This window comes from Mastacembelus armatus, chromosome 9, assembly GCF_900324485.2.
Source record: "Mastacembelus armatus chromosome 9, fMasArm1.2, whole genome shotgun sequence".
NCBI classification, from domain to species: Eukaryota; Metazoa; Chordata; class Actinopteri; order Synbranchiformes; family Mastacembelidae; genus Mastacembelus; species Mastacembelus armatus.
In genome coordinates this window covers 8,120,456-8,143,909 of record NC_046641.1, presented here as the reverse complement: position 1 = coordinate 8,143,909, position 23,454 = coordinate 8,120,456, and the positions used below count along the sequence as shown (strand labels likewise).

Below are 23,454 nucleotides of genomic sequence, written 5' to 3'. Positions count from 1 at the left end.
TTGTAGAAACTGTGAGTGAAAGTGTTTAGTTTATTGGGAAAGTTTCAATAAATGAAACAGCGTTGAGTCCTATGCATCGGGAATGTAAAACAGAAACCCTTCACTCGGTTCGCTATCAGCAAAAGAGAGATTGCTGTCATAGAACCTGGCAACCTCATAGCTCAGATTGACGTCAACTATAAACAAGCGGAGCACTCTTTCCTGATAGCCAGCGCTAGGTTAACCAACTTTCTCTGTCGGTATGTGTTGTTATTTCTGTCTGAACAGATAAGAAGTGGACTGAAAGCCATAAATAGTCCGGACACGCTGCACCGACGTGTTTAAAGCCTTTTCCGTTACTAGCGACGTTTAGCCTGACAGCAGGCTAACGGGCAGCTTGACAACAGACTTAGCTTAGCCAGCAGCCAAATGACAAATGTCAACAACACAAAGTCACTGTTACATCTTGGGGCACACTAAGCCGTGAAAGCAGAGGTGGTCACCGTAATAGTGTAGCTACATGGTTGTGTCGGTGCTTAGGGCAAGTCGTTTGGCTGTAAGGGGGAGCTAACATTAGCCTGGTTAGCGTCAGAGAAGCAGTAAAACAGATGTCTACTTCAAGCTCCCTGTAGGAGCCGTGAAGACTTTAGCCATGTCCGCAGTATTGTTAGAGATCAGTCCTGAATCTCACGCTGATTTTTTTTTTTTTTTTCATTTCAGGTCAGTCATTCATCTGGGTCAGCCAGTCCATTTGAAGTGCCCCCTGTAATCATAACAATGACAACGACCTGACCCATGGACCACTGAAGTGTCTGCTCAATGAGAGGGTCACTTCTGGTGCTAGATCATGAATGATAAACTGGTCTTCCTGGGCCTGCTGTACTTTGTCCAGGGCATCCCCTATGGTCTCCAGTCTTCCCTGCTCCCTGTCTACCTGCGTGGAGCCGGTCACTCCCTTACTCGCATCGGCTTCACTAAGATCCTCTATTTTCCTTGGGTCCTCAAGGTGCTCTGGGCCCCATTGGTGGACCGGGTCGGCACTAAGCGGCGATGGCTGGTGGGGACAGTGTCTGGACTGGCTCTGACATGTCTCATCAGTGCTGCCATAGCCCCCGAGGCACATATCTGGGGAGTAGCAGGAACCCTGCTGGCTATGAACACCTTGGCCTCCGTTCAGGATATTGCTGTAGATGGGGCCGCAGTTGGATTGCTAAAGGGCCGTGGGGAGCTGGGGCTGGGCAACACAGCCCAAGTAGTGGGCTATAAAGCTGGGTCGGTGTTTGCTGGAGGTGGCCTGCTGGCTGTGATTGATGTGGCTGGATGGAGCTGGATGTTTATGCTGCTGACGTTTGTCTATGCAGGCGTGGCTTTGTTTGTGTGGGGGGCACCTGTGCTGGATGAGGAGACTGTGAGAGGCCAGCAGGCAGATGGCAGCAGGAAGGGAGGGCAGGGAGCAGATGCTGTGAGGCCATGGAGGGTGTGGAGGAAGCTGCTGGCTGTGCCCGGCACACCTTGGACAGTCCTTTATGTGCTCACATACAAACTGGGTGAGTCTGATTAACACACAAACAGTACTGGACACTGCAAGATTGTTGTTTTTTGTTTATATATCTTTTCTAGGTGAGCAAAAAGTGAACCAAAGAATAGTGACAGTTTAGGATGAATAAGTGACGAAAATGAATCAGAGAAGCAGGAAGAGTGGCAGAAGAGTAAAATATGCGTTCTCAAATCCAATCTACCTAAAATTAGGAGACTAGGTCATCGGTTTTAGCAGTTTTTTTTTTCTGTTCTCAAGTTAGACATAAAGAAAGAAAAACTGTTGTATTTTCTGAAATGGGCCCCACTGTCCCACAGTGAACTTTTCTCTAGTTGCATTCCTGCCTTGATGTAGGACCCATTGATCACCACTAGATGGCTCTATTGCTGTGCACATGTGGACTGAACTCAGCAATGGGTGTACTAAAGAAGTTTGGGAAGTAATCATTACAAAGCAGTTTATTGTGTCTTAGCACGTCTTGTATACACACTGGAAAATACAGGCCTTGCGTGGATAAAGCAATTGTTTTTAATGTAACAGTAAACCCAAGGTACTTGAACAAGAATACAGGATTAATGTGAATACATTATAAGTTATGCAGACAGTTTTGTATGGGAGTGAGTTAGTTGTGATAAGAAACTAAAATTTGAAAGTAGTTTTGGATCAGCTAAGCTTATGTGTGTAGGAGAGAGAGTAGATATGACCAAAGTTTGGTGTTTGGTAGCAGAAGGGGATTATGTTAGGATTAGTGTCTTTGTGTGTCTGGTGTTGAGAAACTGAAATGGAAGTCAGCGCATCACACTGATCTGTGTTTGTGTTTGTACGTGGGTGGGGAAAATATAATTGTCTTCTCACATTTGCATAGTCTTTACTGGTCTATATGAATGAATGTATATGTCTTTGTTTTTAAGTTGTGTGTGTATGTGTATATTTTTGAGAGAATGTTAATGGTGGCTTAGTAATCGGATGAGCCCAAGCAGACAACACTACTAGACAAAATATGAGGGCTGGCTGGACCCCCTAATCTGTCTAGGAAGCAACCCCCCACCTCCAAACACTTTCTCTGTGTTTCTGTCTCTCAGACACACAAACACACACCAAGCTGATGCTCATAATCACAACAATAAGTGCTCTCTAGTGTTTTCAGTGTTGTGATTGAACAGTTTTGTCTGTTGTTAACTTTTCTGGTTGAAACAGCCTAAATATTTCCCATGTCTGTGGCAAGAACAGATTTTGTAATATTTTAGATTAGGCCTGGATGTTCCAGTCTGATTGCCCATGTGAGACAGTATTGTTTCTGTTCAGGGGGTGTGGGGGTATGTTTGTGTGAGACCAGTGATCTGCCTGTCTGAACCCCCACCACCTCACCCCATTTCACACACAACTACAGGCCCCTCTCCGTTATCTTTTCCTAATGAACTCTTGAGTTTGCACTGTGTCCAACACTGTGGCCAATCACCAGGAGCTTTGTGTCTGAGCTGTGACCCCCTGTGCCATCTGAGGCCACAGGCATGATGGGAGAACTGTCTGGATAGACTTGGCGGAATGGATGGAGGACATGAGAGAGAGGGAACTAGGCACTAGTGAGAGGAAAATGTAAGGGAAAACCAGGAACGAAGCAAGCAAATAAACTCATTGAGTTGCAAATAAACTCAAATGTTGGATACAGATGTAGACATATTCATTAGAAGTGGACAGTAGAATGAAAATTTTATAGAAATCATTATGTATAAAAAGTGTACTGACAATATTTCTGTTATCCTGCTCAACATTAAAGTACACAACATACACACACAACACCTCACTCGTGGGTGATCACAGCAGTGGATGATCATGGAGAAGTTCTCAGAGATGAAGGGAAGGAATGAGAGAGGAGAGACACTTGGAGAAGGAGTGAGGGGTATTTTCCAAAGGGAAAAAAGACTGCAGGGAGGGAGGCTCAACAAGGGATGAATTAATGAACAACCACCACATGGTGCCCTGAGAGAGAGACAGAGAGAAAAATGCCATTAAACACATTTATTCATGCTGTCATGTAAAAATGCCATACTCCATTCTAATTTTTAAGCACATACAGTGGTTTCAGTGTTCAGCTCTCTGGACATTTTTCACATTTAATTCAGTCTGTGACCTGCCATCTTCAGGTCACTCCACTGATGTTTTGTGAGAGTCTGGGCTTTGGCTGGGCCACTCAAGGACAGTCAGAGGCTTGTCCTGCAGCCACTCCACCATTGTCTTGGCTTCAGATCACTGTTGTGCTGAAAGGTGAGCTGTTGGCCCAGTCTCAGGTCTCATGCACTCAGGGGCAGGTGTTCTTCAAGGACCCAAAGTCTTTAATTTTTGTCTCATCAGGGCAGAGGCACCTTTTGCCATCCTTTAGATGCTGCTTAGTGTCCTGGCAGGGAGTACCCATACCCCGCTGTGTTAGCTCTACACATACACACAGCTCTTCTATCCCATTTTGTCACTGTGAATAAAAGTGTTTAGTTGCAGAATATTTAAATTTATTGTAAAATTAAGTATTTATTTGGAATGACTTTTTCAAACAACTTCAAACAAATCAGGCCAAAGTTATGAGCAGTTCTCTCATGAAGATGATGCGTCTTTGCTTTATTCTTTTGCTTTGCTGGAAATGACAAACAATTAAACTTATGTGCATTAAAGCTTACAACCAGTATCTGCTCTCTGAAAACATGGTTTCTAATCTTCAGTATATACTCTTAACATTGAAAATTCAGTAGTAAATTAGCAACAATCAACATAATAAAAAGACCCTTATTTAGAGAGGAACATCCAGCTAATGTGCCTCATCAGGGCAGATTTGGTTGAAAATATTGTGTAACAAAGGTGAAAAATGCCATAGCAATTCCCAGATTTTCATTCAAGTGTTGCAAAACTCAGATTGGTGCACAGAAATACACTCAGTAACCACTTTATAGGCACACCTAATAGTTATTTTATTGCACATCAGTATTACTACTTAGCCATTAATTCTACTTGTACTCCAGTTAACAATGTTCTGTTTTTGGTAACACTGTTGGAAATACGTTTCCAATTTGTTGTCCTTCTGGTTTACATGCATGTGAGGAAGGGTCACAGGAAATTGGAAACACCTTTGAGTATAACCTTTTAGGACCCCATTGTTCATAGTAAGAATATGTGTCAGGGTGTCTGGATCCTGCTGATGTTGTCATGAAGCACCTTTAAATAACTAGCATCTATAAAACAACTGCACCTCCCTTCTTTGTCACTTTCCTCCTTAATGTTAAATTGTTCTGTATTTATGAGCTGTGTGCTTCAAATATAAACACAGTTTTCTTTGAGCTTGCCATCCCTTCTGTGTTTCCCCTTCACTAACCTGCTAACAATGTCTCTGTTCATCTGCTTCCTCTGTCTTTTAGCTGCCTTCATCCCTGTCTGTCCTCCTATCTGCAGTCATGTTTAACTCACAATTCATTTTTTCAATTAGGATTAGGAAAGGATAGTGCTTTCTTGCATTACATTTAATTCATTTCATTTTTGTGTCTTCTTCCTTTGCCTTTTTTTTTTAACCTACCACTGTTTTTTTTCTTCCTCTATTTGATTTCTTTTGGGGTTTTCTATTTAGCACTGGTTTTCTCTTAGTCTTCCACTTTCTCTGCTTCTTTTCTCTCATCCTCTCCCCTCCACCCTTTCCTCCTTCCTCTTCTTGTTTAATCTTTGCGGATGTCTAATAGAATCCCTGCTGAAGTGGACAATTGTTGCTTTGAGAATATTTATAGAAAAGAATAATCAGCCTGGTTGTGTTTGTCTGCACCCCTCACCCCCCACCCCCATCTTTAAAGAAATAATTAGTTGAAGGCAGGACAGTGAAGGCTCTGAGCTAAACAACAGACAGGCAGCCATGGAGGCAGAGAACTGTGGGTAAACAACCCAGGCATTATTGGGAGCACTGCCTACCAATGTTTACTTTAATATAACTAAAATGGTTTCTGTACAGGTGATGCTACTCAGAACAGTTCAGCACAGAGGATGATAGAGATTAAAATGTGAATGATGCACAAAGGGAGTGTAAAGTTTATCAGTGCAGCTCCCAGATTATAAAGATCTACTTGTAAATGTCTTATGTCGGGTCTGACCACCACATGGGTTTAGAGTAGAATTTACAAATTTTGCCCTCATGGGCGTTTTTATGGAACATTCTATTCTCACTCACAAAAAATACTGTTCTATTGTTTTTTTGTGCAATCTTTAACCAAACGCTCAGTTTCAAGGACACATCATCGCTTGAACTGCATTGAAAATGTTTTATTTCCACTAGGGGTGAAGGCAGGTTAATCACTGCCAAATCAAATCATCAGTGGGGTTATTTATTTATTTCAGTGTGTTTGGTATTTTAGAGCTTAACGATATGACCTATAATCTATATGTGGTAGGACTGCAACTATTGATTATTTTCATTCTTCATCAGTCAACTAATCACTGTCTATATAGGAAACTGCCTAATGTGATTTACGTGATGCAGAGATATCAAATTCATTATGTTGCTTGTGTTTCACATACTCAATTTTTTGAAGCTGGGATGAGCGATTGTTTACTGAAATAATACATTTATTATTAATTAGTTGGCAGTTCCTTCCCTTTTGGCTGACTAATCACATCACAGACTAATTCTTTCTGCTCTAATATCAATACACTGTCACAGTTTAGATTTGAGTAAATGTCCTGATTTGTTCTATTAGTACATCAGTCTTTGCTAATTTCTCCTTTACCCCTTACGTATTCTGGATATCTGTACTGGACTGTGTGCTCAGTGATTGGTTGAATTTACTGTATGTTGTGTAATCTCTTGATGTTTGTGTGATTTTGTTTTTGTAGTCAAATTTGCAATTTGAATCAAGTTGAGTTAATAAGGGTGCAAATAATATAGGTATTTTGATAAATTTGATTTATTGCCAGCCTGTAATGCGACTTGAGGGTAGTAATTCCTGCCTCTTTTACCTATGTGTAAACTGCCAACGGTGAACGATGAGTGACAGAAGTGAGACGAGTGTTTCCTACACCAAGACATTTCTTACCGCCTGTTTCTGCTGGGTTATCACACCACATTGCAGCGAGTGACACTCTGCTGCTGTGCTCCCTATCACTGGGAGCTTCTCAGCTTTCTCTTATTATTTTTTTTCCAGTCTGTTTCATCTGTCTTTTTTCCTCTTTCTCTATTTTTGTTTGTCTCCTGGCTGGCTGACTGAGTGAGTGAGTCGTCGGTTGTGTTGTGTCGTCTTTGACAGCAGTCGGGGAGCCAAGCTGTCACTCATGGAGCTCCTTGGTCCCACTGTCTTTCTGAAGTCAGTCTCCATTAATATAATAATGGTGTATAGTCGGCGCCACTGAATATTTTACTGTAATGTTCAGCAGAACATTACCCCCTCACTCAACACCACACAGAGAAAGTAACTGTCTGACAGAAACTTTTTATTTTGACTGAAAGGTCTTTGAGAGGTCTGTTTCATCTGTGGAAGTTTTTGTGTTTTTGTTGTGTTTTCCTTTTTGTGCTTTAGGAAAAGTGCTAGGCCCCCATTTGATAAAGTGACTGAAGGTATTCTTTTTCTTGTCAGGCATCTATTATTGACACTTTCCAGGAATAGGCCTAGGTACACTTGCATGTCGCTGTGCTGTATTTGATTCTGCTGTCGTCATCTCAGTAAAACCTTGAGGGTAGTAATTCCTGCCTCTTAAACTTAAACTTGTACCAAAACAGTTTGGTACAACATGCTCTTCGTATTTGACTGTGATTAGAATAGGCATGTGTATTCAGGTATCTCACTTATTTACTGTAGGTAAAAGGCAGTTATGCTTAGTCAGAGACATACTGTACATGCTGGTATATTTGTATTGATTGTATATCTTACTCTGCAGCATCTAATTTTCCTGTTGTTATAAACATAACTCATTGCAGTGCATCCCTTTTCTCCTCGTTTTCTTGTTTTATCTTCTGCTCTTCTCTGTTTATCCACCTCTCTCGTCTCTGTCTCTGTACAGGTGAGCAGGGTGCAGTGACCATGTTTCCCCTTTTCCTGTTGGATCATCACATGACCGCCAGGGAGCTTGGTTTCTGGAACGGCGTTATCGCAATGGGCTTCTCCATCTGCGGGTCGTCCCTGGGCGGCCTGCTGCTCGCTCAGTTCAGGTATCAGGCTGCGTCAGCACTACCATGCTCACATCATTTCAGTTATCACTGGCATCACAGTGATTGTATTTGAATGGCAGCAGTATTTTGGGACTCAGAAGGCTTTTTAGTGGTGTCATTTTGCAGGGTTTTAAACTTAATTGGTGCTCAGGGGAAAATGCTCTTCATAGTTCATAAAATGTGAAAGCAAACGACTACACATTGTGAGAGCAGCAACCAAGTTCTTTTGCATGCCACCAAATGTGCGGTTTTTCATGGAGTTTTCCAATATTCACTTGTTTATTATTTTGGCAACGATAATGGAACAGTCTGCCACTTGTTTTTATCAATAGGTCAATTATTCAGTATATTATAATATATATATATATATTATAGTATATAAAACAGAAAAATAGTCCCTTTTGTTTATTTTGTTTTCTCTTACCATCAGTGTTCAGTTGACTGTCATTGAAGGCTAAAGAAACAAGTACATTTTCACATTTAAGAAGCTGGACCCAGGTAACTTTTGGCATTGATTTCTCACAAAATGACTCTGATAATTGACAGATAATTGAATGTTGTTTCTGTCAGTCCATTACTGAATTAATTATTGAGTCATTTCAATCTGTACCCATAAATGTAACCACTGACTAGTGGCCCCAACTGATTTGTGAGAGATATTCTATTATTCCGCTCCCTGAAGAACAGTAGTTTTTCACTGCTACACAAACTGCTCTAACACAACCCAAAATAACCAGAACTATAAAGCTGTAAAAATTAGCTGTTATTGATTTTAAAAAAAAAAATCACAGAAAGATTGTTAAAAAATGACCCGTCATTCTAATATAAAACTAGTCATGAGTCTTCAGGTGTGGGAAAGAAATGCAAGAAGACTGATAATTTACAGTCCACTTCACCACATGAACATGTGTCTTATTGCCTCACATGCTGAGCTCTCACACCGATCAGATGTTACCGTCATCATTTTCCTCAGCTTGCTATTTTTTCTAAAATGCTCTTTATGTACACTGACTCCAACTTTCCTGCAGCTTTTGTCCTCCTCCTTTACCTCATCCTTGTGTGTGTGTTTTTCTGCCTGTCTGACTGTGTGTGCAGTAATTTAAGTAAACATTGCCTTGTTTGAGAGCTTAGGGACCCCCTGTGTCTGGCGTGTGGTGTAAGAGCAGCATGAGCAGCAAATCCATCACACACACTTATGTGTGCACAAACACACACACACACACACACACACACATCCCTCGGGGTTTGAGTACAGAGACTAGTTGAATTTACAGACAGAAACTAAGATGCTAGACTTTCTGATTATTATGTTATAGTTGATATGTCACAGTTGATGGAGTGTATGATTACATTTATTATGCTCACTAGGGCCCTGTGATGGACTGGCGAAATGTCCACAGAAAAGTTTAACACGTTTGAAGGCCTATGGATAGTGTGGTGCAATGGTAACTCTAAATAACAACAATGTGTTAATGGAGGACAGTATGTTAGCTCAAACACTATGCATTACTCCACTCTAAACAAAATATCATTCACATCTAGAAAATACTGTATTTTACTTGTATCCAGCTACATGAAGGGATTAGATGATTACAGATGCGCCAAAACACTGTGGAGTGGCTGAATTTGTGCCTTGTGCTTATGTGCTGGTGTCTGCGCTTGTTTTTGCTTACCCAGTGGTTAAATGTATCAGTTGCCATACGTCGTGATGTCAGTGTTTTTGTCTTTGTGTTTTCAGCTGCCTCAGTTTTTTTTCCCTCCTCATGTAAAGTGATACCAACAAACACAGAGCAAACCTCCAAAGGCAAAATTTTTGTTGAGAGAAAAGCGCTTTCAGAACATGTCATTATCATATTTTGGCTTTTCATCTGTCCCACTGTTTCCATCTCACTTAAGTTGTCAGTAACTTGTAAAGGGAGTAAAATGTTCACACACTAAATTGATTGGACAGTGTTATAAAGGATAGAAAATGTATGTGGCTCTGGGTGCAAACTAACTGATTTCTTAAAAAAAATGTGTGAAATTTATATTTTTGCTTGTATATACTATTTCAGTATCAGATGAACACATCTGCTACTTTACCCCTTCCTATCATCTATGCATTCACACACACATACACACAGAAAAAGATTAGGCTGCGGTTCCACCTGTGAAAGCTCAGTTAGAAGCTTTATCCTCCCCACCATCAGAACTGGCTGAGTGGTCACTGAGTTACCCCTTTTACACCCACTGTTGGCAACCTGAGAACATGGCTATTCATATCTGTGTCCAGGCCTGTGTGAGGTGGCAGCCAGGCAGGTTCTCTCTCTCTCTCTCTCTCTCTCTCTCTCTCTCTCTCTCTCTCTCTCTCTCTCTCTCTCACACTCACACACACACACACACACACACACACACACACAAAACCCTCAGCATCTCTTGAGAGTGTGTGTTATGAAAGGCTGTCATTGAGAAGGGAGGTAAAGGAGCAGCAAAGAAGAATGTCTTTAGCATGTGAATGATGCAGGATTGGTTTTCCAGTAGCGAAGTAAGGAAGCAGCAGAGGGTGATGTGAAGGTACAGAAAAAGCTGAAAGGAGAGAGAGAGAAATCACTTGTATAGAAATAAATAAGTGAAATAAATAGAGTCGAGTTGATTTAAAGTCTGTATTGTTAAATATTTGTGACTCTATACTGTGCTGATGGCTTGCTTTAACTTGAAAATAGTTTTCTATAATAATGTGTAAACCCCTAAACATGGAGAGGTGAGTGTATTTTCTCATGAGGTTTGAAAGGTACTGGGCATTTCTGTTGGATTTCACCAAAAATCTGAATCAAATACTAAACTATTTCAAACATGTGTCCTATAAGTCTAAAACACTGGCTGTATGAGCTGTAACAGTGTAACAGTGATTGACAGAACAAGCAGTTTATTTGTGACTGTTTTGATAATATATTAATTGTCATTTTCAAGCAAAAAGCCAAATAAGACATTTTAAGTACAATATCTTCAGATATTACACTCTTGGTCAGACCACACTTGATGGTGTTTAAAGACATAACCTTGATATTCAGGAGAGAGTGAATGCATTTTTTTTAGTTTTAGAAAGTTTTATTTACCAATGGATTATTTGACAGTTAATCAATTATGGGAATAGTCATTCATTGCATGTTGCAGTGCAGCAACATGGGACTTCTGTTGCATGTCAGCTGTCCTGTGTTTCCAATCAGCAGACAGGGTTTTATTCAGGTTTACACTTAATAAACAAATCGATTGTGTTTGATCAGTCGTCACTTCTTGACTGAACACTGATCAGTGGCTGGTCTCATGCAGCAGGGTAATGAAATAAACTGATAAACCTTGTTGAGAAGAACATGGAACTTTAAATCTCTGTCATCGACTGGCACTACATGGATTTACTGAGTGCACTTATCCAAGTAACTAAGATATTCTGCTCTGTATGACAGGGACCTTCTTCCACAGCCTTTTTTATACATAGATAATTACATACTAACAAACAAACACATACAGTCCTTTGAGTGGCAGGCATCCCCTGAGTGATTGGCATTGTTAATCCCTGATGTCACACAGCCATGTGAGTGCATGTATCTATGTGTTTGTGTGTGTGTGTGTGTGTGTTAACAGTGATTAATTATATTCCTCATGCTGGGGATCTCCTTAGGTTATTGATTACGTCATGAATCAAACCCACAGGGGGATGATTTTCATGCACTAACAGGGATCAATTAGTGTCTGGGGACTTGTTTACTTACGCTCATGCACATATTACTGTGTGCGCGTGTGTGTGTATGTGTGTGTGAGATTGTGTGACATAAAAAGAAACACAGAATGTCTCTAAATGTCATGATACAAGCCTGGTGTCACTATTGCCACATATCACACTGCTCTCAATAAAAGCTGATGAATATCTCTCTGATCCTGGGACTGTTTGCTGGTCTTTCCTCAGCATTGGGAGTTTGATGCGACGTGTGTTTGTGTTACGAACAATCAGTATGGTTTTCCAAAGCTCTCTACTCACCGTACTGGAACCGTCACCACTCATGAAAGGTGAGAAACAGGCTGAAATACACTCACAGACAAGTTTGCTGACACCAACTTAAGTAAATGGGAACCAGTTTCAACACATATTAGCAATTGTCATGATCCTCTGTAGTGCAGTTTGAGTGACCCGTCTTTACTGAGGCCACGACCCAAAAAGGCTGGAAGCTTCTCAGAGCTAATACAGCATTAGAGTGCATGATGCTGAGGACACTGATAAACAGGTACTGTCTCTCTCCAGAGAGCCATTCACTTGTTAATGTCTGAATGACACAGCCTGTCGCAAAGCATTGGGGATTCAGATCTGAACCATTCATCTCTGCCAGAGTTATCTGTTCCCCTATCAAGCTGCTCAGAGTGGAAGTTGAGGCCTTTCCCTTCTCCACTTTAAACCCAGAACAAAGATTTCAGGAAAACTCAACCAAAAAAAAAGAACAAAAAAACATTCAGTTTCAGATTTTTCAATATTACATGATAACCCTCCGCTTCCCAATCTTCCAGTCTGATCAGTCGGTGAATCTGTGTGACTCCAGCAATCTTCTGTCGCTGACTGAAGAGTCTTATTCGGCAAAAACTCTAGCGGCTTGAGTGAATAATTCAGTGTTAGCGAGAGCAGAGACAGAGAGGCTCTGTGGTTCCTCTGTTTCTCCTCAGTAACACCGCTCTGCCACTTCCCCTCAGAGGATTCACTACATGTGTTTTGGGGACGAGTGGTGGTGGGTGAGAGGAGAGGAGATGTTTTAACGTCTTAGTGTCTCTCCCTGCTTTGTCTCCCTTTCTACATAGAACAGTATAGTAAGAAGTGTAGCAGAGCAGGCCACAGAACTTACTATAATTGTACTCAGATGTGTTGTATCTGTTTTTGATTCATTTTTATCCGCCTGTGTTTGCTCTCTCAGGTATGGCTGTCCTAAGCATGAGTGTTCAACACTTCCTGGGCGGGCTCATCACCACGCTCACCTTCACTACCATGATGCATTGCACTCAGAGGGCTGAGGAAAGCATTCAGGTAACATGGGTTTAAATCATACCTGCCAACGTCCTCATTCTGCAGACCCAGGTTGCTATGATCTATTAATTTTATGCCTTGTCACTAGCTTTTTATTGTTAATTGTCCTGTTCTTTGGTTCTAGGTAATCTCATGTGGCTTAACAGACAAACACCACCAATCTTTCTTTTCTTTTATCCCTCCTTTCTTCCGTTATTTTTGCTCCTCTGTCTTGGCTTAATTGTGCTATTTTGTAGTGTTAGATCATTTCCTTTGGTAGTCACTGAGGGCCAGAGAGGAAAATCCTCAGCATACAGCATCACATCTATCACCAGCTATATCATATATATATATATATATATATATATGTCAACTAAGAACTGTCTAAGCAGACACAGTTACCCCCACCCTGTCAATGGCATTGTCCCTCCTCTTTATTATATATCTTTATTTTCTAGTTCTATTATTGCTCTCTTTTCCTCTCTTATATTTTCCTCTTCTATCTTGTTTTCTCTTTGACATAACTCCTTTTGTCCTCGTCGTAACTGGGCCATCGTTGCCTGGAGGTGATCATCGTTCACAGTTTCACACATTCAGACGTCACTCAGTCAATCTCTGAAGGTGACAAATTATCATTTAAATTGCCGTCACTCTTGGAGAAGAAAGAGGAAAAAATCCACAGTCTTTAGCACAGACGTCAGGATCTGGTTACAAATATAATAAATTACAGGAGAGACCCAGTCACAACATGTGATGACAAGAACCGTGGCTCATCTGAGGGGTTCTCATGACATATATGCTGTTTGCCTTTTAGCATGTCAGCGTGTAAATTGGTATATCTGTGTGTAAATGCTTGCAGCAGGGGAGAGCACTGGCTGCCTGTACTCGTTGTGTGTATGTGTGCGATTGATAGTGGTGCTATCCGGTGACAGAAAGCTGATAGTGTGAGTGCTTCTTAACGATCCCCAGGAGAAAGAAATCAAATCTGTTAAACAAGTTGTTCAGAATAAAGGCACCCCACTTAGCTGTGGTCACACAGGCTCTCAGAGCTCTCTACCTCAGCCCACAGACCAGCTCACATAGTTTAAACTCCCAGTTCTTCAGCTCTAATCGAAGGCGGATCATTTCGTCTTTGTTTTCCAGTGAGAAAGGTTTTCTACGGCTCATTGCAATTATGTTGCTGATTGAGAATAGAAAGCAATTCAGTCCCATTGTAGCAGCTTATGGTATCATTCAAGGATGAAACTATTTCAGAAATTCTTCTCAGGATGGTCGTGTCTCCATAAAATTTAGGAGGCATATATGCATTCTCAAGTAAGCACTAGATTCCAGCATTAGCTGGTGTACAGTGTAAACAAAAAGGTGGTGAAGAAAAAGAAAAACAAAGAGAAAGTGGCACAAACAAAGAGAAGAGAGTCAAGAGAGAAGAGGACACCAATCTGACATTATTGTAGCTTGAACTGGACAGAACAGAGCAGAGGAACGATTTGTGGATAAAAATATTTTTGGATTGTTATTTGTCTATCTTGGCTTCTAACATGTACTGATTTGATGGAAAGACACAAGGCTTTCTTAGAATAAAGGAAAGAGTCCTAATTCTGTGGTCTAGGTGTCAGTAGAGTCTTTCTGTTTTTGTTGAGTTACCTGCTTCCCATTGGTTAAAGGGAGGGGGCTCAGAGAGATTAGAGAATCTCTGTCCATCTCATACTCTCACTCTGGGATCAGATACTCTTCTTCCTTGGCCTCCTTCCATCATCCCCAGTCCATAATCTCATGCTTTCTCTTTCAGGCTTTCAGTCCTTTTTTTTTTTTAAAAAAAAACTCTCTTCTGTCATTTCCTCTGACACCTTGGGGATTCTTCCTTAAGATTTCAAAACACATCTTACAGTACGTTAAAGGTTTATGTTAGAAAGGCTCGTAAATAGGTCTATGAGAATAGACAGATCAGTACCCACCAAATGTTTGAGCACTGTGTGATTGCTGTATAGTGGTTTAGGAGTTGCATTTTAGTTGTACATTACTTATCCTGCCCACGATTTAGTTTAAGAGTAATCAGCTGATTCATTATGCTGCAGGATTGGATGTCACCTTATCTACCCATGTTTCCATGTCTATTTTCCCATTTAATACCCTTCCCTTTTAGCCTGTCCTTCTTTCCCAAACCCATGCCCTTTTTCTCCCCTCACTCTCCTATCCTTTACTACCTCCTTTTAATCTCCATTCTCATCATTTCTCCTCTTCGTTTCCATTCACCCTACCTCTCTGCTTTCGCTCTCTCCCTTTAGGCGACTCACTACAGTTTTCTGGCGACTCTGGAGGTGCTGGGGAAGCTGACATTCAGCGCGCTGGCTGGAGGTGTGGTGGATTGGTTTGGTTTCCAAGTTGCCTTCCTCTTCTTCCTCACCCTCTCTGCTGGGACAGCCCTGCATGTGTGGACGGCTACCTTCACTGGTGCCCTCAGGGAACACCAGCTCAAAGACCAGCCCAAATGAGATCAGGATCAGGGTAAAAGGTTGTGAACGGCGGCACATCAGGTGCCAAGAAAGTGTTGAAATATGTTGACTATCACTATACACACACCTCAAAAGTGTTTCAGTCCTGTTTAATATACCACTCATGACTTCAGAAAATCATTTCACTATAGACCCCATGTCTGCCATTTTTAAGGAGAAATCAGCCATGCGTTTAAGTACTGTATTACGAAGTGCGTTTTTGTTGACCTGGCCTTACATTTTATTTATTTTGCATTTGAAATTTCTGCAAAAGTCTTAATATTTACAGTGGAACGCAGATACTGTAGGATGAATACACTGAATATTGTTGTATTGAATGTTCTGGACAGTATGGATCCAGTCAACAGGAAGAAATGATGTTTAGCATCAAGCACTGACGTACAGTCATACTGTACTAATAGGTGAGAAGCATAAACAGAGCTTTTTGTAAAAACATCTGAGCGATTTTAATGTTTTAGTAAGCCAGCAATACGAGCTGTAGCCAAAAGCAATATTGCTACTTTGTGATGCTTGTTCAATCATATTGTACTGTGTGATGAATACATGTACGTTAGTCATTCTTCTGAGTTTTATGGTTTACAGTTCAACATGAATGACTTTCTGCTACCTCGTTTCAGCACTGTATGGTACAACACACGAGCCAAATGGACAGTAGTTGCACTGAGTATACTCTGACAGTGAATAATTGCTGCGCCTCAAATAATTTATTTTACATGTCCCATAGTTAACAAACATATTTTCAAGAAGAGTACATGTCTTATTTATAAGGAAAATTGTGAAAATATTAGTTGCTACAGGTATTAAGTACCTGTAAAATTCAAGTTTATAGGAAAAAAAAACTAGCAAGTTATGTATTTAGTGAAAAGCTGAATCAGAAATACTTTAATACCTTGCGGGAAATTGTTCTTAAACATATCAGTATTCATTCGTTTTAGTGATTAGAGTATGTTTTATTTATTGATTCTCATGTTTGAAACACAAGACTAAGAAATTTAGAATGCAGTTAAAAACTACACGTAAGCATCAAGTTTAATTTGCATAAACATCAATTAAATGAAAACTTACCAATTGCCAAGTGGCATATCTGTTTATATTTGATCTGCTTAAAGTGAGCAGCTGTAGCAACTATCACTCACTCCATTCCCATATAATTAGATCTTTCTAGGAAATACTAGTAATGAACAGCTCTATACCACATCATTTTTAGGGACTTGTAAGAAAGATCTCCTGGAAATATGATGGAATATACATGATATATAAAATAAAGCGTTACTAAATCCCTTTCCCTTTGGAACTGCAATGGTCAAACCCCGGTAGTTATATATTGCATGGCGCCGCCTTATCTCAGTTTTTCAAAGTATCAGATTCAGTAATAGACTAAGTAATAAAACACTGCTCTTCAAAAAACTTTTAAGACCAATACTGATAAACTGCAGCTCCTGATAATATATGGCCTTTGTGTTAAATGTTAAAAATGACAAATGCACAATATTATGTACTCTCAAATATACTGTAATGTCCCATGGTGCTGTATATTAGAGAATATAATTTTCTCCAGGCTATAAGGCTTAAAATATGAGTGACAGCGTAGAATGTTGTTTTTCACCAGGTTCAGTGACAGTAAAATAAAATCCTAGGTGACTGTGTTATTAACAATCTAATTTTTGGGCTGACAGGAGGCAAAAGAAAAATAGACAAGGATGGATTAGTTTAAATAAATTTGGTAATCTTAGCAAATTTTACAGAATAGAAGAGCTGGTCACGCACATAATAAATAAAGATGCCATACCACATTATTACTGGTTCATTCACTTGTTGCAAAGTATGTTTCTTGTCTCTCAGGTACTGTGGAGATTGTTGTGTGTGTGTGTGTGTGTGTGTGTGTGTGTGTGTGTGTGTGTGTGTGTGTGTGTACACGTACTTGTATAGCCATCTTTGTGAGTACCATTTTTAGCATATTTCTATCAAAGTGAGGACATTTTCCCGGTTCTCACTTTTTTCAGACTCCTGTTTAAGGGTTAAGACTTGGTTTTAGAGTTAGGGTTACGGTGAGGCATTTAGTTGTGATGTTTAAGGTTAGGGTCTCGGGAAAACATTATGTCTATGAGTGTCCTCACAAAGATAGCTATGCAAGTACAGTATATGGGTATGATGGTATTACACTGTGGGGGCTGAATTTTAGGGTGATAATGGCAGCCCTGAACACAACACTAGCTCTCTGCAGTGTACTGGCTGAAGGCTATGGGACTGAATAGGACCCGTGTCACAGGATTCACAGCCCAAACAGCTCTAATGACACACCAAGTGAAGCTGGATTAGGCCAGTTTACACAGCCATCAACTTTACACCAAGTATCATTATCTGGGTGTACTGTTTGTGTAGCCATTCTCAGAGTGAGCATCGAAAGCAGCAGGCCTGTTTACTTTAGTATCTTTTAAGAAGTCACATGAAACCACAAGCTCCTTTTAAAGTTTTGAGTGCTGTATGCAATTCTGTGCTGTGCGTGTTTGTGATGTGGACTGAATATGTGGTAGGAGTGAGTCAAAGAAAAGAGTAAACATAACTTGGATGAAGACAAAACAATCTCAACTCAAGGTCCATTTAGTAGCTGTTCGGGAGCTGATTATATTTCTTAGTAGATGGTGTATAACATGTTGTCAGAGAATCGTAGATGTGTAATTTTCATTTTTTTTTTTCTGACTATTTTAGGACCCTTTTGTCCATGACAACTTAAAAGAGAATGTAAACTAAACTTTCAGCAGTGCAAGTGATATAATAATAGCAGATAAACAAATCTTATTCTGAAAGTTTTGTCACCTGAATTGAATTAAAAAAAAATTGAAGCAATCTAGATTATCTTGGATTATCAGATTTCACTGTAAACAGTTTTCACTGGGACTATTTCTTCTTTAGAAAGTACGTCCTTTAAAACAAGAAATGTGTTACCTGTAGGCATATCACTTGTGATCCCAATTTTAAAGCCTTGCGGACAAGAGTGTGAGGAAAAGTAGACGAGTGGTCTGGATACTACACTGCTGATGAGAGTGAGACCTCCCACTGCGGTTGCCAGATTGGCAGAAACCCCCCGTGGAGACAGTGTGTGCCTCCAGCGACCCTCCTTGCCAAGGGTACTATTGCAGTGATAGATTGGTGGATTGGATGTGCGTGTTGCCTCAAATCCTGACTCCTCTAATTTTGGGGAATTTTAACAGTCACTGGTTTTGTATAAGACTCGTTGCCAAGTATGAAAGAGGATGGCTCAACTTATTAGGCATGTACTATAAACATAAAGTGTGTCTTACACCTGAAAGTGTTGTGTTATCACAGTAGACGGATCAGACAATTATTCAGTGAATACTATCCCTTGAAATAGTAGTGCTCATGGCACTTGTGTTTGTCTATTTTTGAATTCCTGAGGTGTTATCATCAGAGCCAGATTCCCAGTATGGAAAGGTAAGGCTAGGTATTCTTTTATGTTCACAGCTATTCAGTTTCACTCACTACAATCAGGCTGGGAGACAAGTCTGGTCACATCATCAACTTTATACCTGTATCACACAGGAGACCCAGCAAAAGGATAGGCCTGCTCATTCACCCTGTGCCAAGGCTGATCTACTAATCACGGCGTGCACAATGATGCACCACAATGGGAACACCATAATAAGAAACACAGAAACAATAAGGCAGATTTTTCTGAGCTACCAAGAGTAGGGAGAGTTCACTGACAGTGACAGTACATGTCTCGCCTGGTACAGTTACCTCTTGGGAGAGAGGAGGGAGGATGGGATAGAGACGAAGAATGCAACATGTTTTAATCTCAGCAAACAAAGGTGTTGTATCACTTTTTTTTCCCTCTTTTGTCTCTGAGCACCCTGGGAGAAGAAAGGTGTTGGCTTTTTGCGCTGCTTTTGTCCTGTGGCTGGCAGAATGGCCTTCTGGGAAACTTGAGTTGGGCAGGTGGAGGAGCGATCAGCAGCATCAAGTGTCACAGTGTTTCCTCCACTGGTGTTTACTTTTTGTTTATTTGCAGAATGAGCGACATGGACACTTCTGTGTATCTCTCCCCTCTCTCCTCTCTGTCTTCCCACTGCTTTGTCCTTTGACTTTGTTTTCCTCTTCTCCTTTCTTAACTAACTTCATCCTCTGCAAACATAAAGGCTCCAGAAGTTTAATATTTCAGACAGTTATGTTCATCCATGTTATTTCTGTTCTTGATTTGGTTTTATGCCATTAATGTTAACTCAAAGTTTACTCACTCTCTTTTTTTCTGAGCTTTAAGCAGCAATCTCATGGCATTTACTGGTGGTTCATGATGAAAGGTTCTCAAACACTGTGCTGTGAAGGCCCTGAGGAGAGTGACAATGATATGGGCTCTTGACTGCTGTTAAATTTAGTTTGATGTTGTTACGAGGTCTTATATTCATAGATATTGGATGTCTTTAATTTTTTTTTTTTTTTGTTTGCCTATGCCATTCATGTGGGTAAAGAGATTTTGTTGATGGCTGACCATTACAGACAACGGTCACATTAAACATGTCTGTTCAAACAACTTGAATAAATATAATACACGAAGAAAATAAGACTGGATTGCAGGTGTAAAGGCAACAGACCAAAAATAGAAAGTAGGACAGAGAGAGCATAATTGAAACGAGATATCCAATGATTTCAGTCCGGAGAATCAGCGACAAATCATTTCTGATAATGCTGGAAAGATCACAGTACTATGTTACCTTAAAACGTGCACACAATACAGACTTTCACGGTGAAAGTGATCCACATCCATCTCATAGTTTATTCTGTCTAATGAAAGAACTCAATGCTTTCATTTTGTAGCTCATAATAATGTGTTTCAGTTCAAACCGAAGAGGTGAACATCCACAGTACTGTTCTGTACTGTACTGTTAAGATGACACTCATAAACTGTAAATATAAGGAACGACAATGGTCCTGTCTGTGTATTTCACAACTGTGCTCATGTTGCCTCCACACCACAAACCTGATGTAAAATTATGGTTTATTATTAAACCAGTTCAGCTTCTCTTGCAGGATATACTATCACTCTTAAGGCTCTGTAAGCACATGTAGCTGTTAAACAAATACATTTTAGAAACTCAGGAGATTTTTTTTTTGCATGATGTTATAATAGCAAACGTCAGGGTGAATGAAAAGAAATCGGATATATGGCTGACCAGGATCTGTGGAGGAAGTACAGGAGAGAGGCAGACTAATTGTAGCACAGACAGAGGAGCAGTGAGGGTTCGGTTTGCTCTTAGCTAAGACACAACGACTGAGCCGTAACTTTAGCCCATGGAGAAAGGGCCGCTGGGTCGCTTTTCTTCCTTTGCAGGGAGGCAGATATCTTTACCTCGTGACAACACACCCCTGTGTGTGGATCACATGACCTGGTCACCACTGTGGGAACAGGCAGACAGATGCACTTACTCAGGCTGCCTTTATGAAGATGTAAGGACAGCAAAAAGAGGAAGAGATCTCAGGCAACCAACTGAACTAAATGTTTAAAGATTTTATTTTCAAGATGTCACATCCAGCCTGTAAAAAAAAACCGTGTGTTTGCCTATTTTGTGTCTTAAAATCAGAAACATTTCTGGCACACACACACAGAATCATGAGAGTCAGGGACATTACATTGACTTAAACCCTGATGTTAACCCTTTATTCCAGCCTTAACCTAAATCTCACCATCTAAACCAAATTACTTCCATTATGGCAACTTGCTTTTTTCCCAAAATGAAATCGAGTCCCCTGATTGTGACTGTGTAAATACATTCATGTCCTCACAACATAAGCAATACCTGCCCACACTATGCTGAATCTTCACAACAAATCCAGCACATGGCTATTTATCCTGTTATTTCAGGGTATCAGATAATCCTGTTTTTCAGAATATTCTTTTTGGGAATTACCAGTATTTGAATACAGTTCATTAAAAAAAAAATCACCAACATGCTGTAATCCCATGCACTTAATTTAGAAACAATTACTTTCTGCTGAAATGTCATGAATTCACCTTTTAACTGCCTCAGAGCATTAACTACAAGCCCAGCCCCGCTGAATAACTTAACATAAGAATAAATGGTATGTTCTGTGCTCTTTTCATTAATAATACACAGCTCATTTTCATACAGGATTTCTGCTCCCTGCCAACATAATCATACGTGTCTATTTTTAGGTAGTGAGTTTTAATTGGCATGAATATTCCAATGAGAGACAAAGGAGCGTGTGTGTCGCAGCATAAACAGTGTGCGATTCTCTTAGAAAAAGAGAGAAGGAGGCAAAGAGAGGAAGAGAGATGGGATTTTATATACAATACAGTAAATTTGCACACAGACACACAGCTTTGAGTCAAGTCATCATCACACTACAGCAGTTTTGGGTGAAACATGGGGGTTAGCTAACTTATTTGTACAGACATTAACGCCTTGGTGCCACATACCAACAGCTCTGCCCTGCCAGGGACTCTACAGGACCTCTGAAGGAACCTTAGGGTATCTGGGACAAAGACGTTTGCAGCAGATCCTGCAAGTCCTGTAGACTGTGAAGTGGCTCTGTTGTAGATCATACTTGTTCTAGCACATCCAATAGGTTCTTGAATGGAGAATTTGGAGGCCAGGTCAACATCTTAAACTCTCACTGTGTCTCTTAGACCCTTCTAACATTGTTTGCAGTGTGGCAGGGTTCATTGTCTTGTTGAAAGAAGCCACTGACATTGGGAAATACAATTTACCATGTGCACTTCTGTGAATGATTCTGATGTCTTCAAGCCTGGACTTTCCCAGAACACCATGCTCCCTCCAGCTTCTCTTGTCATCTTCCTACACTGCATCCCGATGCCATCATTTCCCCAGATTAAGAGCACACACATACCTGTCTGTCCACAGAGCATAGAACAGAAGACTGAAGTTAACCTCTTCCAGTTCTCCATGGTTCACTTTTGAAACTGGTCTGCTGTTTGCAGCAAAGTATGATTCCCTGTGTAATGTGGCACAACACAGTATCATAGACTCTTCTCTCATAACTACCTAAAAACACACCTCAAATACTGATGTGACTCTGTCTTTATAAAAAAATCTAAAATAAAACCATGAAATTATTTGAACCACATGTGTGTGTGAGTTAGAAGCAATTGGAGCCGCTCTGTAGTGAAACTGGCTGTGCTATCTGGTCGCTCGGGTGATGGGCTGGGATGTGACAAGCTGCCAGCTCATATGGTGTTGAGCCTGAGTCACTTAGCTCTGGTCTGCCTCAGTCTCCAGGCACAGACCCCTTCATCCCAACTATCCCACAGCCCTACTCTCTCTCCCTCAGTCTCAGTTCCACCACACACCCCCATCCTCTCCCCCAGCCTCATTTGGACCATTAGGGCCAAGACAGGAGAAGCCTCTTGTGCACACACCCCACTTCTTCTCCTTCATTTTCTGTCATCTATTTTCCAAAGCCTTCCCTCTATTCCTTCATGTCTCTGCCCTCACGTGAAGACAACCCGTCGGGACTAGTTGTTGACAGGGGAGTTAACAGCGCGTTGTGAAGCTGTTTATATCAGTATCTGTCCAACTGGTCGACTCAGTGCCTCCTGGTGATGGAGCCTTTTAGGTCATTTTATCCATCTATGTATGCATGTGTGTACGTAAGTAAGTAAGTGTATCTGTCTTTCTGTCAATGATAAAGCTCTTTTTAACTACTCTTTGAGGAGTTGTTGTTGGCTGACTTGAGCATATCACATTCCAGCCCTGTATTATTTTCAGTATCTCTGAGGGAAAGCATTCTTTGGCAGAGTTTGGCTGAGAAGTAACTCAGACTCAGATTTCCCTTAATCCCATATCAGACTGTCTGTGATATAAAATTGAGACTAAGAAGAAATGGGAAATATCAAATTTGTCATGTTGATATCAGTTCCTTAAGTTTGTGATATTGTGCTACTTTGAACACAGATACCAACAGTTTTTAAACAGTTTCTAATCCTGCTGATTTAACAACATTGTCGTAGAAAAGCATTTCATGGGTAATTTTCTAATATAATAATCCAAAGACGTGTTTGGTTCAGAATTATGTGATTTATTTCTAATTTAACAAAACAAGTTATAAAAGTTCTGGGACAGTTGTTTTAGTTTATAGTTATAGTTTATAGGTTGAGTTTAATGTAAAGAGAGAAATGATTGATTTCCAGATGACTTTCTGTCAAAGAATGACATTTATTATAACAGACATTTAAAGTCCA

General features: G+C 40.5%; 1 protein-coding gene across 1 annotated transcript; it reads left to right on the top strand.

Annotated features, from left to right (window-relative positions):
• Positions 1-119: 119 nt before the first annotated feature.
• mfsd3 (major facilitator superfamily domain containing 3) lies at positions 120-17,014 on the top strand. Its single transcript, XM_026322290.1, has 6 exons — positions 120-239; positions 700-1,526; positions 7,535-7,682; positions 11,626-11,726; positions 12,617-12,726; positions 14,991-17,014. Exons 2-6 carry the CDS (start codon positions 827-829, stop codon positions 15,195-15,197), a joined length of 1,266 nt encoding a protein of 421 aa, XP_026178075.1. The 5' UTR covers positions 120-239; positions 700-826; the 3' UTR covers positions 15,198-17,014.
• Positions 17,015-23,454: the final 6,440 nt, after the last annotated feature.

What these genes read in the sequence shown, in the direction of transcription:
- mfsd3 (XM_026322290.1), top strand. Translation starts at nt 827, where the DNA reads ATGAATGATAAACTGGTCTTCCTGGGCCTGCTGTACTTTGTCCAGGGC. An exon ending in CTGCTGCTCGCTCAGTTCAG is followed by an intron (nt 7,683 to 11,625) that starts GTATCAGGCTGC and finishes GTCTTTCCTCAG; the next exon opens with CATTGGGAGTTTGATGCGAC. An exon ending in GGGCTGAGGAAAGCATTCAG is followed by an intron (nt 12,727 to 14,990) that starts GTAACATGGGTT and finishes CTCTCCCTTTAG; the next exon opens with GCGACTCACTACAGTTTTCT.